Consider the following 16,596-nt stretch of genomic DNA (forward strand, 5'->3'; position numbering starts at 1 on the left):
CACGAGACTCTTTCAGGATGTCTCCATTCTCTTTTTAGCAGGTTCTGGATAGAAGGAATTACAGGTACCTCTAGGGACTAATGGTCTCTGGAATAGCCTGAACCAGTCACTGCCAGTACTGGGCTGATCATTAGCCTGATGAAGCTGGAGACTAGGTGAAAGGTAAGAAATGGCAGGCTCCCAGTCCTCCTTTAAAATGTATTTTCATCTGGAAGAAGATTCTGAGGGAAAAACTACCTCCTTTCCATCATAATCTTGGGAAGCCCAACAAGAAACAGATGAAGGAGAGGAGACCAACTAAAGAGATCCCTCTGAGGACCTAGGAGAAAGAGACAAATTACTTTTGCCATGCTCTTTATTGTAGGCACCGGATGATTTCTGCACCATCTCCTTAAGATGCACCTCAGACATAGAAGGTGAATGATGTCTATAACTATCCACTTGAAATCCTTGAAGTAGTCTATCAGAAGAGACATGCTGTGTCTTCTGTGAGTGCTTGCCCATGGTGAATCCAGCAAAAAGCCCACAAGGAGACAAAGCATGACAGAAACAGGTATCTATAAATACTCCAAGGGCTATGCAAGAAAAAACTATATAATTGCCCGAACAAATAAATGTACCAAAATCAGACAGAGAATAGACTGTTCAGGTAGAATGAAAAAAAATTGAGGAAGGGCCTCTGTAATTCCCAGGTCTCCAATTGTGACATACATGAGCAAACAACTGCCCAATATGAGCCTAAAGAATGAGGCAGCCGCACTCAGAAACATGTGGGTACACAAAAGAAAGTAAGAGTGTGTACTGCATTCCTGCAAACTCCCACATGCATAGTTTATTCCCCAGAAATCAGCTTGCAACAGACACTGGCCCCTGGGGTCCACCTCTGTAGCGAGAGATAGCACTCGCTCCCAAAAATTAAAGCTGATCTCAGTGAGACATGGCAACTCACACGGCATCCAGGGACAACAATAGACTGCCTCTTGAGCCATGCAGCTCCCAAAATCAATCAGGAGTAGTTCCCAGTTCAAGTGGCTCCGGGAAAATGGCCAAAATAGTTTGCAGTGCTCCATCACCAAAGGCAAATAAACAATGGTGCCCAGGCAGCCTTAAAACACCCGGTCAAACTATCCGAACAGAAGTGCTGCCAGCAACTCTCGAGGGTAAGCAAGCATGCATTGTCCAAGCAACCACTGAGAGAGTACCATGCTCCTGTACAAATAACATGTACAACAAATATGGCTTACGTTCAGTAGCATGAGTGGCCACCACAAATGCCTCAAGAGCCCTACAAGGGAGAGGTACACAAAAGTAAAAACAGGAAGTTGGAGGAAGAGGAGGGGTTTAAACACCATGAAGCTCTTTCCATAGAGAAGACCGCTTTACAAGGGTGGGATATAGGAGTGAATGGGCACAGTCACTCCATTATTAAGGAATGGGATGAGTAAGGAAGATGAGGAGGTAATGGCTTTTTAGCTAACCCTTTTAATGAAGAGTACTTAAAATGCACTGATTTATCATTATTTTGTTAGAGTTGTTTTAGAGAAGTTGATTCCCCCAGTACCATTGGGGAGGTGGGCTTGATTAGTACAGCGTGAAGTAGAGGATTATTTCTTATTTTATTTATTTATTAAAAGATTTGTGACATGCACAGCTACCCCCAGGGAATTTCAGACCCAGAAGCAGTAAGGTGGATAATTTAAGAAGTCGCAGATTAAAAAAGCCAGGTCTTCGCACCCTTATGAAAAGCATGCAATGACGTACAAGTTCTCTGGGGTTCTGGAAGGGAGTTCCATATTTTTGGGCCTAAGTAAGAAAGAGCGCCCTTTAATACAGGCTAGACAGAATCTGGGGACATTAAACAAAGCCTGATTCATAGATATTAAAGCTCGAGTTAAGTTTTTGACCTTCGCGGATGGAGTCAGCAGAGCCCAAAGAGAGCCCGGCCAATGTTGTGGGCCTCAGAGAGAGGAGCCCTTGCGCAGTATCATTACCTCTGTTTTATCCCCATTGAGCGAGTTTTTGTTCATCCACGAGGAGATGAGACTGAAGCCCATGAGAAGATCAAAGGGTACATGATTCTGTACAGATAACAATGTAAAGATGATCTGCGTGTCATCTGCATAACAAAATAGGGTCAAGCCACATCTCTCCACTACATCCAGATTGCGGGCGTAGATGTTGAACAGCAGGGGACTCAAAACTGAGCCTTATGGGCTTCTTGCGTCTCATTAAAGCCTATGGCTTCTTTGCAAATCTGTGTTTAGATCTTGGCATAACATGTATAATTTGCTCCAGTTTTTTATATTTCTTGTGTGGAGACACCTCCTATGGGCCCTTATAGAGTACGTCAGGTGTGCACCTCTACTTGTTTGCATTGTATTGCATTTTTGGAGAGTGTTTACACACCATTATTTTTAAAATTCACCAATCACCATTGAATATTAGGATTCTTTACGCAAGTACAATGTATAAGGTTAAGCATTTCTGCAGAATGGAGTCTAAACAATACACTTTAACTGTTTTCAATTTTCCATGTGTGCCTGATCATCTGAAAGGTCGCCCCTCTTAGCTAATTGCTCTTAACTATTGTGTTTTCTAGGTGTGGATCTCAATGATGGGCTGTGGCACATGGTTATCATAAATGCCAGAAGACAGCGAATAACTCTTACTCTAGATAATGGAGTCCCATCTCCTGTGGATGCAAACAACCTGCTGCAGATTTACTCGGGAGACAGATACTATTTTGGAGGTGAGTGAACAGACAAACGCCATTTTAGTGTAAAGAGAAGCCTTGCACCAGCCACTGTTAGTAGCCCTCTGCGAGTTACTAGTGAAGTGGCATTTTAAATGTATTCATACACCACGCTATTTAACTAGAAAAAGTGCATGTATAGTTTATGAAACCACATAATTCATCCCTTCTCTCTTCTCCCTCTCATCTATTCTGTTCTAGAAACATTTACCATGCTACCTCCTCTTTCACTCCAATATCTTTCCATCCCTGTCTCATTTCTTCTTTTGCTCATTCTCTCCCTCCTCTTTACTCTTGAAGGCACTTAAGAAAAGAAAATTAGAGTTACTTCAGTTAAGTGAGTAAGGTTGAAGCTAGAGACCATTTTAGTCTGAGTGTGCGGAAAAGACTGTAAAGGCTATACTACATGCCCTAAGACGTAGGGTATGAATATTACTGAAAAGGCAAGGGTATGACCAAAGACCACATATGGTTAATAAATATCACTGGGTAGCAAAGAGCTAGACTGGATGGGGCTTAGAATCCTCATCTGCTACCATGTTGTTTTATGGTGCACAATACAGTACCCCATAGAGATTAGCCTAGCCCCTCCATCCCAAAGTGATGACCTAAGAGTCAAAGGCCACATTGTCTTTTCCTGTAGGCTCTTCCAAGTCTTGTGTTGCGTGGTCATTTCCTGGGATGTCATGTTCAGGTTAAAGTTCATGTGATGATGTTTCCTGTACCTCTTTTGGTCATTGAATGTGGGCAAGTAGCATCAAACCGGGCTGTCAATGTTCCACTTCCATGCCGATCTGTGTGCTGTAAGTGGTTCAAGGCTGGGGGCAGCTTAAAAAAAGAGGGATGTTAAAATGTATGGGTGAGTCCTTGCAGATTTTATATAAATAATTGCCTTTCATTTGTCTACTTTCTTTTACCATTTCTGAAATGTAACGGTCTAATTCCATCAGTGAACAATAGATCACAAATTCAAAGTTACTGGTAAGAGGGGCCCTCAACATCATGGTTGGCCTGGGGCCCCTAAAATCCTTAAGGTGTCCCTGTGTTTTGGTTTTCTGTAACAGCAAGAATACTTGTACAGTGCCTTTTGTTCTGCGCACTGTGGTCAAATTACAGCCTCTGATGCTTTTTTATCCAGTGTGCATTGTATAACAAATGAACTGTCGCAGCCCGAATATTATAATAGGATACAATTTTGCAAACACAGAAAGCTGAAATGTTTGAAGACACTTGTCTCATATTTAATAATAAATTGGCGTAAATAGATGCATAGTAAACTATTTTCTTTACTTTACGATTGAAAATGAATAGATTTAGATAATTTTGGTATATTATTAAAGAACTGGCCTGCTACAGCATCATATTGTGTGTGACATTTTAGATTGTCTATTCTTTTGCATCTTAACCTAAAATATAATACAAAAAATATTGCAACGTATGAAATGTTAGGCATTTTGAGACCTCTGGGGCTTGGAACAGAAGCTGCTAGAAGATATCATTATCATCAGTTTAATGGCCTTCTTTCTTTCCGCAGGGTGTCCGAATAATTCCACTGGTTCTCAATGTTTAAATCCCATCACTGCTTTCCAAGGCTGCATGAGGCTCATCTTTATTGATAACCAGCCCAAGGACCTCATCTTGGTTCAGCAAGGATCCCTGGGGAACTACAGTGATTTACATATCGATCTGTGCGGCATCAGAGATAGGTAATGGCATATTAATTCCATAAAGCGATATTCCTTTCAATGTTATTTTTCTCTGGATCTTGTGACGGCAGGAGCCAAACCATGCCTGTAAAATACTGCATAGAAAAAAGTTAAATGGCTGAGAGTTGTTTTAAGTAATATACCTTGACCTCATTTTTACAGTCATTAATATTTTCCTACTCGTATTAGTTAAAAACTTGCAGCATTCTTCTGAACAACAGTAGGTTTGACATTGAGTCCTGCCTTGGGCCGAGGAAAGGGGAAGTTTTCAAAATGCAATTATCCATGTTATTTCCTATAGAGAATTTAGACATGACTACAGTCCGAATCGCTGAACGGAATAACAACAGATTTGGTTAAAAGGTAGCTTTTGGTCTACAAAGCAACCTTTTAGTGAATTAGTGTATATTTGCTCAGTAGTTTTTGGAATATTAAGGGAAATTTATATATATATATATATATATATATATATATATATATATATATATATATATATATATATATATATATATATATATATATATATATACATATATATATATATATGCTGGTGCAGTCCATGCCGCGCAGGTACTGGTGGGCATGCACACAGGGGGCATGCACATCCATATGGCATGAGGCACCAGGATTCCTCAAAGCCACACTTTTGAAAAGTGTGGCAGTGAGATCATTTGTAATATGCTTTGCAGGCCGTAGTGGCCCTGCCAAGCATATTGCAGCCTCAGGACCGCTGCGCAATTGCCAGGGGAACAGTGGTTATTTATTTAAAAATAAGACCCGCAGAGGGGGTGGTCCTCTGTGCATTAATGAGCCCCAGAAAGGAGGGTTCCATTCAATGTCCCTGGGACCTGGCCCACCCGGGTCCAATTAGAAATGCAGTGCAGGCCCGTTCTTCATTTAAAAAAGATTTTTAAAAAATCGGCAGGATCCGCATATCCTGCTGAAATAAAAATAAATGGATTTTTTTGCACTGCTGGATCCCTCTGGGACCCCCCAAGATGCTTAGGAGGTCAGTGCGTTTTTACTCTGCCCCCTTTTCTTTTTTTAATGTTTTTGTCCTGTGACTCAGTTTAACTGAGTCACAAGATGGCTGCCAACACTTCCTGGTTTGAAGTTTTGGCAGCCAATCGGATCTCTGCATGAGATCAGTCGCGGATCCTTCCTGTCCCTATATATACAACTGGAAATCTCTTTAATTAACTCTGAAACTACTAAACAGATCTACACCATTTAACAAAAAGGACTCTTTCTGGACCAACAGCTACTTTTCTGCTAAATTTGGTGTATTTCTGTTCGCGGTTCGGGCTGTAGTCATGTCTAAAGTTTCCTATGGACATTGACATGAGAAAAAGGGGTTTTCTGACCGCCCCCTTTTCTCGACTCCCTCTTGATGGATCACCCCGACATTTTCAAGACACCAGCTGAAGTGACTTGCAAATTAGTTTTGAAAATTTGATGAGGCTCCATCAAACGATGCTAAAGTTATAGGCTAATTAAAAATACGCTCATCCTATGAAAACTAGTTCCTAACTATCTTAGCAGTACACAAAATATTTGAAAGCACCTTAGAGCTATCAGCAATCAAAATAGGACATATCTGGTAGCCTGACTCTTCGAGGAATATCATAATGGGGAAATAGCGGGACTGACATACTGTGTACTGGATGCAATACCAGTAAATATATGAGACGGTGATAGAAAATGTTAGCTGAGGCAATTGGAGTTGTGATGTTATGTTTCATATAGGTACCCTGATAAAGGCTCAGGTAGTTACCAGACCATTCACCTATATTTCCTCTGCCATTACACTACATAATGGTTCTTGGTACTGTCATTTTACCTAGTCGTGGTACTGCTTAAATGGTGTGGAGTTTTCTCCGAAAACTAGCCTCATTCATTATGCATGAGGAGTCTTGGATTCTCACCAGGACTACCATCTCCTGCATAATAACTATGCAGAAGGGTCATTCCTTCCGTCATCCTAGTCTGATATGACACAGCAAGGTAGATCCCCTGAGGGTGCTACTTTGGGTATATAAACACCATATCTTTGCTGAGGCAGGGAGTGGAGAACAAGGACTTCCATGCTGATACACTGAAGCAAGACTCTGAGGAATCTGCACGCAGACACTCCAGCTCGCAGTGGTCTGACATCCTTTGCAGGATGTTCATCTCGAGACCAAGACAGGGTCCCATAGTCTTTAACTTCAGGTAATCGTATTGGCTTCAAAATGGGGATTCTTGGCTCTACACCTACATACATGTTGGGTACACTTAGGTACATCTAGTTAGGGTTGCATCGAAGGAGCACTCATTTTATTATCATGTCTTTATATACCTGCCTGTATTCATTGTTTTAGCACTACAATAGGAATCTACCATCCTTTTACTCTGTTGGTGCTTGTAATCATTTATATCTGTTTCTGTTTTATGGTTGTCTCAACACACCAATTTTACACTAGAATGGCGCTGGTTCAATAAATGCTTATTGAGAAATATCACCACCATTTATTCTGTGTACCTCTTTGAGACAAACTGAGCATGAGTGACTGGTTGAAAGGTACTGTATTGTTTCCATGATCCTTGATGGGACAGAGTTGTCATGTTCGATACTTGCCAAGAACTATTCTCTCCCTGGTAAGAGGAGTTTAGAGTGGCACTGTGAGCTAACCAGTATACAGGCAAACATACCCGGTGGGGTGTCTGGAATCAGTCTGAACACAAATGCCACAGTCTATGTTGTCTAAACACGCAGATCCTTAAAGGTTTGGAGGAACTACACGACAATGATATATCATTGAAATGAAAACTAAAACCCTGGGAGGTGTTAACATAATAGAAGATCTACACACACACCTGCAACTAGCATTAGTATATTGAGTTCATGGACAATAAACCCCCTCCCCGAAACATTTACAAGTTTATAATTCATTAGGGTTTAAAGTGCAAAGGCTTTTTAATGTCACATTAGGTTAGATAAAGCATTGACAGTCAAGGAATAAAACAATCGGGAACAGGAATATAGTACATATAGTGAGTGGATGAGTATAATTTAAATACAGTAAGTAGTTACATTATTTACCTTTTCCCAATGGGACGTAATTCCAATATTTCAATAACTCCTTATGTTCATATTTGAGCATTAAAATGTATAAGGTGTGAGAAAAGAATGTGCTGATTTGCAGGAGATGATAAAATATTTTGAGGGGGTAGTATCATCGCACTGAAAGGTGAAAGAAAGTTGCATTTATACATTTTTAACGAACAATTGAAAATTAATTAATGGATGTTTTTAGATCTATGTATTGATTTATGTGTTAGAGATCTTTTTAGAATTGTAAATAACCTTCAAAATATTGTTGAAAATGTAGATGTTTTCATATACGGATTATTTTTACAATTTCTGATCATGTTCACCATATCTCTCTCTCTCTCTCTCTCTCTCTCTCTGTGTATATATATATATGTATATATATATTCACTAAAAGACAGAGGTTAAAGGGCCGTTATTGTTAGGAATTGGAATTTAAAAATTCACTGAAAAAACTAAAGGTTACAGGGATGTTATAGTTAGTCTCAGGTTCTGCTTGTATACAACCAGCGAAATTTAGCAGTTATAGTTGGCTGAGCTAACTATAATTCATGCCCCTGCAATGCACTGCTTATGAACTCACATATTACATCACTCATGACATGATCAGTGACATCACTGATGACTTCACTGATGCCATCTCAAATGACATCACTCATGGCATTACTGATGGCATCATCCATTGAATCTCTGATGCACCCACTCACACCCCATATATAACCAGTCATACAGCCACTCCAACTTCCACACTACCATTTTCAAAACCATTGGCACAACAATACCGGTATGTACACTCACTGATTCATAGGTCTATACACACAAATCCACTCAGTCACTCATACAGCCACTCACACAACCAGTCACTCATCAATACAGCTGCATATATATCCAGTCATATACCCATATAGCCATTCATACACCATCAGTCATCCATAAAGCTAATCAGACACCTACTCACTCACCCAAACACTCAATCACACAGCCACTTACTCATTCATACAGAAACACACACACACTCACTACTGATACTGATACTAACAAATACTTAGATACTGCAACACTCACATATACTGCCTTTCGGCTTACCGCCAGGGGACTGAATAGTCCGGTGGGCCAGAGAGGGCGCGAGGCTCAGATCGCCGCAATAAATTGAAATCCGGCGGTAGGGAACCTGGAAAAATACAGGAACTGTTATCAAAGTAAATCGTAGTAGGTACACCAGCCAAGGGTCAGGATACCGGCGGCTTGCGTGTAGATCGATAACAGTTCCTGTATTTTCCAGGTTCCCTACCGCCGGATTTCAATTTATTGCCACGATCTGAGCCTGACGCCCTCTCCGGCCCACCGGACTATTCAGTCCCCTGGCGGTCAGATGCACCTCGCCGGATCCATTGGACCGGGTCGATATTTTGCCACCCACCAGCACTGAAAATGAGACAACCTTGTCCTGAAGATGGTCTACATTGATTAAGGACCGTAAAGCTGTCGACCCCACAGCGCAATTATAGGCGCATCTTTTGTTGTGGCTCAATTGAAATTGTGAATTGTGAAAAAAAGTCACTAATACTTTGTCACACTTCGAGCCACTCACTGTAAATATTTCACCTTGTTCACTTTGCGCCGCTTCTCGCTGTTCACTTACACTTACGTTGCCAAAGATCACTTGTATATATTGAGCACCAAGTCTTGTCGGTTGTCATATGAATTGTCTTACCTTGTGCTGTACAGAATTGCTCCCTCTTGAATTCTTTCCTCTTCCCCTTTTTTGAATACTAAAAATACAAAAATTAATTTTGACTTGAAAATCACCTGAATAAGTGTCTCCTTTTTCTCTGCTCTGTGTAATGCCTTGTGCATGCAACAAAAATTGTCTTTTGAATTCTACCTATTGGGATATTGTATTGCATCTTTTAGCCTAGAACTGACCTTGAAAAGTAATTCTAACCGTACTCACCAGGAACTTGTATTTCTTTCCATAGGAATCCATTGTCTGGTTTTCACCAGAAAGGTTTCTATGGGGTCCATTAGGATGGCGGGCGGACTTAGTCCACCCGCCATCCCATCGGTAATCGGGACCGCCCGCCATAAGGGTGGGGGTCCCGCGGGGGGTATTAGGATGCTTCCACCACTGTGGCGGGTGCATCCTGTATTTTTAGCATTGTGGCGGGCGGTGCTCTCAGCACCGCCCGCCACAATGCTAAAAATGCACTTTTACATTTGCATAAACAAAGCGGCAGGCACCGCGCGGTGCCTGCCGCTTTGTTTATGCAAATGCAGGGGGGTACCACAGGTACTCCCCCGTGTGCAACCCCACCTCTCCTTCACAGAGTGAAGACCACATGCCTTTCCGTGGCGGCATCGCCGCAACGGAAAGGCATCTCCCTAAGCCCATTGTAATATGCCTGGCGGTGTCTAATAGACACCGCCACCATATTAATCCTTTTCCGCCCCGGCCGCAATGGCGGGGGTAATTCGAATACGGATGTCAGGCGGATTGCCCCACCAGGCTGGGGGTAGCCTCCGCCAGCCTGGCGGGGGCAATCCGCCCGACATCCTAATGGGCCCCTTAGTGTCTATTTTCACAAACTAAAAATATTCCTTAAAAATCGCCCTTATGACTTGAACGCATTCTTTCAACTGTTTACAGGAAATGCACCAGTGCTGGATCCAGGATCCGCCACTGAGTAAGAAAAAGTAATGATAACACTATTTACCTGCTAAGTGAATCTCCTTCCTTGGGTAACATTGAATGGCTTTACTTGGAAATTCTTTTAAGTGTGGAGTTTTGGAACTTTAAAAAATTCCTCTAAAATCAGCCGAACTACGAATTCCGATTTACTCACCTGTTATCAGGAGTGACCTCAGTGCTGCTTCTTTCAGCTCACTACTGGTCCTGAAAAGTAATTCTAACTGTACTTACAGTAACTTGAACTTCCATCCATAGGATCTCATTGCCTGCTATATAAAATTTATATAAATTAAAAAAAATATTAAAAACATTTTTTTTCAATTTATATTAAAATATGTAATGTAATTTAAAAAATAAAATATCTAAAAATAAATAGTTTAAAACAATGTAGTAAATCAGTATAAAAAAATATAGCAATTAATACATTTCAAATTTATCATTTACAAAACCTATGAAATTCACTGAAAAAAACATAGGTTTCAGCCACATTTTAGTTAGGATTTAGCATTTAAAGAACCTTTGAAATTCACTGAAAAAACCATAGGTTTCAGCCACGTTATAGTTAGGAATTAGCATTTAAAAAAAACCTTAAAAATTCACTGAAAAAACCATAGGTTTCACACGTTATAGTTAGCTGGACATTTCACTCATACAAAACCATTAAATTCCCCCGTTATTGTTAGTTCAACTATAACTCGAGCGTCCGAAATCCACTGCTGATGACGTCACATATTACATCCCTCATGACATGGTCAGTGACATCACTCATGACATCACTCATGACATCATCCTCGTGAAAGAGTGGCAGACCTCCTCTCACCCTAATATAACCTTTGATACACACATTGAAAAATAGAAACTTAAATTTTCAAAACATCTACATACACATCCACTCATTCACCAACAGTTCTATATAAACACTCATGCATGTACTCACTCATCATATGTACTCATAGATCTATACATCCTGTTAGACACCTACACTCATACATAGAGTTACTCACACACATACTCACACATGCAAATAAACTATGAAACATCCATTTACTTGCATTTACAGTTATACACATACCTCTACACTTACTTCTACAGATACGTACACATACTTACTCTCTTAACCCCTTGGCTGTGGGGCGTTTTCACCTGCTGTGCGGGGGGACGGGGGTCACGCGTGCCGCCGCCGTGCTTGTGACGAGCTCAGCTCATCATGAGGCACAGTGGAGCTGCACTCATGATGAGCTGAGCTCGTCACCACCACACCCGTTTTGGAACGTTCAGCACAGTGGGGAAATTATCCCCATGTGTGAATGTTCCACCGTCATGAGTGCAGCTCAACCGTGCCTCATGAAGAGCTGAGCTCGTCATGAGCACGCAACGGGTTAAACAATCACTTATAGGAACACATACTTATTTATACAGGAACTCTTCCAATCTCTCACTCTCATATATACTCACTTATATACATCAATACTCACATATATTAGTTTAAAACATATCTACTTACTCATAAAGACACTATTGAGACAGTCATTCACTCACTAACACACCCATACACACACTCATCCACCATACAGTCCAGCACACATGTTGTCTTCAAAACACATACAAACAGTGAGTCAATCATTCATGCATTTATTCGCTAAGTGATATCCCCCACCGAACCATACAGACACTCATACTGATACTCTAAAAATCAACTAATAACCCATATGCACACTCATGTAGCTACTCACCAACTCATGCAGTCACTTATACACAAAGTGAGACACTGAACAGATATTTAATTATTTAAACATTACTCGCTAATACATGTATTCACTAAGATACACTTAATAAGTCAGTTATACAATCAATTTTACAAAAAAAACATCCATTTAGACACTTATTTACCCATTTATTCTTCCATCGATCTTTAGATATACATATATAAAAAATATATATTTTTCAGAAACACACACATTCACTGGATGATGTCATCAGTGATGTCATTTGAGATGTCATCAGTGATGTCATGAGTGATGTCACTGACCATGTCATGAGTGATGTAATATGTGACGTCATCAGCAGTGGATTGCAGGCGCGCGAGTTATAGTTAGCTGAACTAACTATAACGGGGGAATTTCAATGGTTTTGTATGAGTGAAATGTCCAGCTAACTATAACATGTGTGAAACCTAAATGTCTTTGTAGTTTAAAGGCCAAATGGTCAAAATAAACTTATTTTTGATTGATTGATGTGTGAAACGGATGTATGACGTTACAACGCAGGCTATTACAACGCCTGCCTTTACAACGCGGTTTTTACATCGCATACCATTACAACGCATAGTGCTTTTAGGCGCTGGATAGTGATTTATTTAATTTACTATTCCAACTCCAGTCCCCGTGGATAGTAGGGAAGGTGTTGGATAGTAAATTAAATATATTGCCTATCCTAGAGCGCCCCCCAGCGCAATGCGTTGTAATGGTTTGCGTTGTAATGACCGCATTGTAATGGTAGTGCCTTGTAAAAGTTTCGTTGTAAGTGATGTTTACCATGTGAAACCTATGTTTTTTTTGGGTAAATATATATATATATATATTCAATATGCTTCAATGGTACATTATGGACAATAAAGGATCAGTGAATGCTACACAGCCTGCTTACATTTTTGCTTTCTAATGATTAAGGCTGATTCAACAGCCGAAACACGTCTTAGAATAATTAAGAACTGCCACCTTTTGAACCAATAAAAGCACACGTGTCTCCAGAGCTGGGCATCAGCTTATTCTTTTGGTGTTGATGCTACAGCAGGCTTTCAAGTTCCTATGTTGCTGAGGCCACCCTCCCATTGTTGGTGGCCCCCATATTGGAAAAAGCAGTGTTGTATTTCAGTGTGGGGGCTTGACACACGGATGTATGACGTTATAACGCATACTTTTACTCCGCAGACCATTACAACGCGACTTTTACTCCGCATACCGTTACAACGCATAGCGCCTTGGGGCGCTGGATAGTGGTAAGTATAATTTACTATTCTAACTCCAGTCCCCGTGGACCCTAGGGAAGGTGTTGGATAGTAAATTATACTTATTCCCTATCCTAGAGCGCCCCCCAGCGCAATGCGTTGTAATGGTATGCGGAGTAATGGTCGCGTTGTAATGGGTCTGCGGAGTAAAAGATCCGTTGTAACGGGTGTATACCTTGACACGCTCATCTCTCCTGATGACAGTAAAAGGTTTAACCTATTAAGGAGTTCATTTTTGAGGCGAGCAAGGGATGCTAGAGGAGTATTGAAGCTCCTCAGGCTGACACTAGAAACGTATGCTTTTAAACTTACCATTGGTGCTCAGTGTAAATAGCAGACACTTTGGAAGTAAGTGGATTCTAACAGATGACTTCAATGAAAAGAGACACACTGCAGTCTGAACTGATTCTTAATATGCTTCAGTGGTGCATTGTGGACAATAAAGGTTCAGTAAATGCTACAAAGGAGCCTGCTTTCATTTTTGTTCTCCAGTGATTAAGGCTGAATCAGTTAATGGCTGTGTAAGTATTGCTATGGGTCTGTGAATGGGTTTCTGAATGGTTGTGTGGGAGTGGATGTATGAAAGGCTCTACAGGGTTGTGAGTGAGTACATTAGTGGTTTTGTGGATGATGTCTTCAGTGATGTTATTTGAGATGTCATCAGTGATGTCACTGACCCTGTCATGAGTAATGTAATGCGCGAGGTCATAAGTAGTAAATTGCGGGGGTGCAAGTTATAGGTAGCTTGGCTGACTTTAACAGCTGAATTTCATTGGTTTTGTTTGAGTGAAACCTGAGCCTAACTATAGCATCCCTATACACTTTGCTTTTTTCTGTGAATGTCGAAGAGTTTTTAACCGCATGCGCGCTAGCGGTTTTCCCGCTGCGCGCTGCGATTTAAAAAACCCCGCGTTACGTGACGAGCTCAGCTCGTCACCCGCGTAGCGCAGGTTACGCCCATGACGAGCTGAGCTCGTCATGAGCGTAGAAGGGGTTAAGTAGTAATGGTGTTTGTAGAGTGATGGAGAAAGGGGGTGGGGAGCATCACCACCTCTCAGAAATCCAGCTGTGTAGGACTTACAGAAAGTACCAGGAGGTCTTCTTGGCCCCAAGGTTCCTCATCATCTAAGAGGACTTCATTCTCCGACCAGTAGTGCACCAAGAGAACCGTTTGCAGAGTGGTGGAGAAACGGGGAGTGGCCTCCGAAGACCTCTTAGCAAATCTGCTGTCTGGGATTCACTGGAGGTAACTGGAGGGGTTGTTAACCAATAAGGACTCTCAGCAGTCAAGGGGACTATATCCCCCAACTAGTAGTGTGCCAGGAGGTGTTTTTACCAAGTGGAAGAGAAAGGGGATGGGCCACAAAGACCTCTCGCTAATCCCACAGTGTGAGACTTCCTGAAGGTAACAGAAGGGATAGTTGGCTCACAGGGAAATGCTTGGGGTCCAACAAGTCCTCCTGTTACCTACAATAAGTCCCATACAGAGTGAATGCTTAGTGGAGTTTGAAGGCCAGGCTCCTTTTTCCACCACCAGCATGTTGATCTCCTGCCACAGATTGAGCGGCCTTGCACCCAAGAAATGGCTCATTGCTCTCATTCTATCTTGGTGCTGTATGCAGGTGTATAGTGTTGTGACGTCTACTATAAGTAAGATGTAATCCCCTTCCTGGGGGAGATCATATATCCTCTGCAGGACACTTGTGTCTTCTTGTTACTTTAAAAAAATCTAAATGGTATTTTATGAAGTATATTGAAGTTTCCTTTGCGGTATGATGTCATCAATTATGTCATTTGAGATGTCATCAGTGATGCCGCTGACCATGTCATGAGTGATGTAACAGGTGGGATGATAAGCTGTGCATTGCAGGGGCCTAAGTTATAGTTAGCTGAGGTAACTAACTGCTGAATTCTATGATTTTGTGTGTAAAACCTGAACTTAGCTATAACATCCCTTTAACCTTTTTTTTTTCCAGTGAATTTCTATTTTTTTAATGTTATTTCCTAACAATAACATCATTGTAACCCTTTGTTTTTGTGAGAATTTTTAAGGTTTTTTCATTTTGTTTCCTAACTATTACATCCCTGTAACCTTTGTGAGTGGGTGTGTGAGTGGTTTTGTGGGTCAGTGAGTGGGTGTTGAGTGGCTGTACGGGTCTGTGAGTATGCGTGAGTGGCTGTATGGATCAGTGAGTGGTTTTGTGGGTGTGTAAAAGGCTGCATGGGTCTATGAGTGGGTGTGTGAGTGGTTGTTTGGGTCTGTGTGTGGGTGTGTGAGTGGATGTGGTGGGTGTGTGAGTAGATGTAGGAGTGATTGTATGGGTTTGTGAGTAATTTTCCGAGTCATTGTATGGGTCTGCAAGTGGGTGTGTGAGTGGCTGTATGGGTGTGGAAGTGGCTGTGTGAGTAGATGTGTAGATGTGAGACTGGGTTTACAAGTGGCTGTAAGGAAGTGGGTATACGGGTCTATGAGTGGTTGTGTGAATAGCTGTGTGGGTGGGTTTGTAAGTGACTGCATTGGTCTGTGAGTGGGTGTGTTAGTGGCTGTGTGGGCCTGTGGGTGGGTGTATAAGTGGCTGTATGTGTCTGTGAGAAGGCGTGAGAGTGTCTGTGTGGGTCTGTGAGTGTGTGTGTAAGTGGCTGTATGGGTCTGAGATTGGGTGTATGAGTAGCTGTATGGGTGGGTATGCAGAAACACTGAAGCTCCCTCACACTGATGGGTGCAGACCAATGTTCCCTCTAATTGTTTTCCTCTGTGTGCGGCAGTGTAAGGTCTCTGTGCGCTGCAGCCAAGGTTATGTGCGCCAGGAACCAGACCACGCATGTGGGTGCAGTGTCTAAAGAAAGGGGCGTGGCCAACATTAAAGTGAAAGTGCGCATGGGGCACTTTTACACAAAGTATTAAAAAGAAAGAAAGAAAGCTTTTGTAGCACGGCCTCTAAAGTGAATGTGGTCATGCTGTGAATTAAATAAATAAATAAGGCCCTCAGTGCACTGTATCTAATGTGACCCCCAGGGACGGTTCCTTTTAAAGGCAAGAGAAGCGTAGCCCCACCTGCGGCGACTCTCCCCCACCCTTTAGACCATACCATTGTTGCTACTTTATAATTATCACAGACTGCTGGTGATATTGTTGTTGCTGCCCCTCAGTTTTGGAGTGTGAGCTTGCCTCTGAACTGGAGCAGCCGGAAAGAAACAATCCAGCAATAGAGCTGGTGCCCATGTGCCCTGCCCAATAAGAGGAGTCAGTATACCTCATGACTTGAACTGCTTCTTCAAAGAAACAATTGTTGCAAACGTCTGAGCCCAACACTAGATAGCAGGAGTATGCAGTGCATGTGTATTTACAGC

The 16,596-nt window shown here is 41.7% G+C and overlaps 1 protein-coding gene across 1 annotated transcript in view; it reads left to right on the top strand.

Moving 5' to 3' along the window:
• Positions 1 to 16,596, top strand: part of LOC144824265 (contactin-associated protein-like 5) — a 1,259,345-nt gene that overhangs the window by 591,446 nt on the left and 651,303 nt on the right. The window contains exons 9-10 of the mRNA XM_078683400.1: positions 2,600 to 2,749; positions 4,287 to 4,458. Of these exons, the coding sequence (XP_078539526.1) occupies positions 2,600 to 2,749; positions 4,287 to 4,458 (322 nt within the window). The remainder of the gene's footprint in view (positions 1 to 2,599; positions 2,750 to 4,286; positions 4,459 to 16,596) is intronic.

Source organism: Lissotriton helveticus, chromosome 3_1, assembly GCF_964261635.1.
Source record: "Lissotriton helveticus chromosome 3_1, aLisHel1.1, whole genome shotgun sequence".
Lineage (NCBI taxonomy): Eukaryota > Metazoa > Chordata > Amphibia > Caudata > Salamandridae > Lissotriton > Lissotriton helveticus.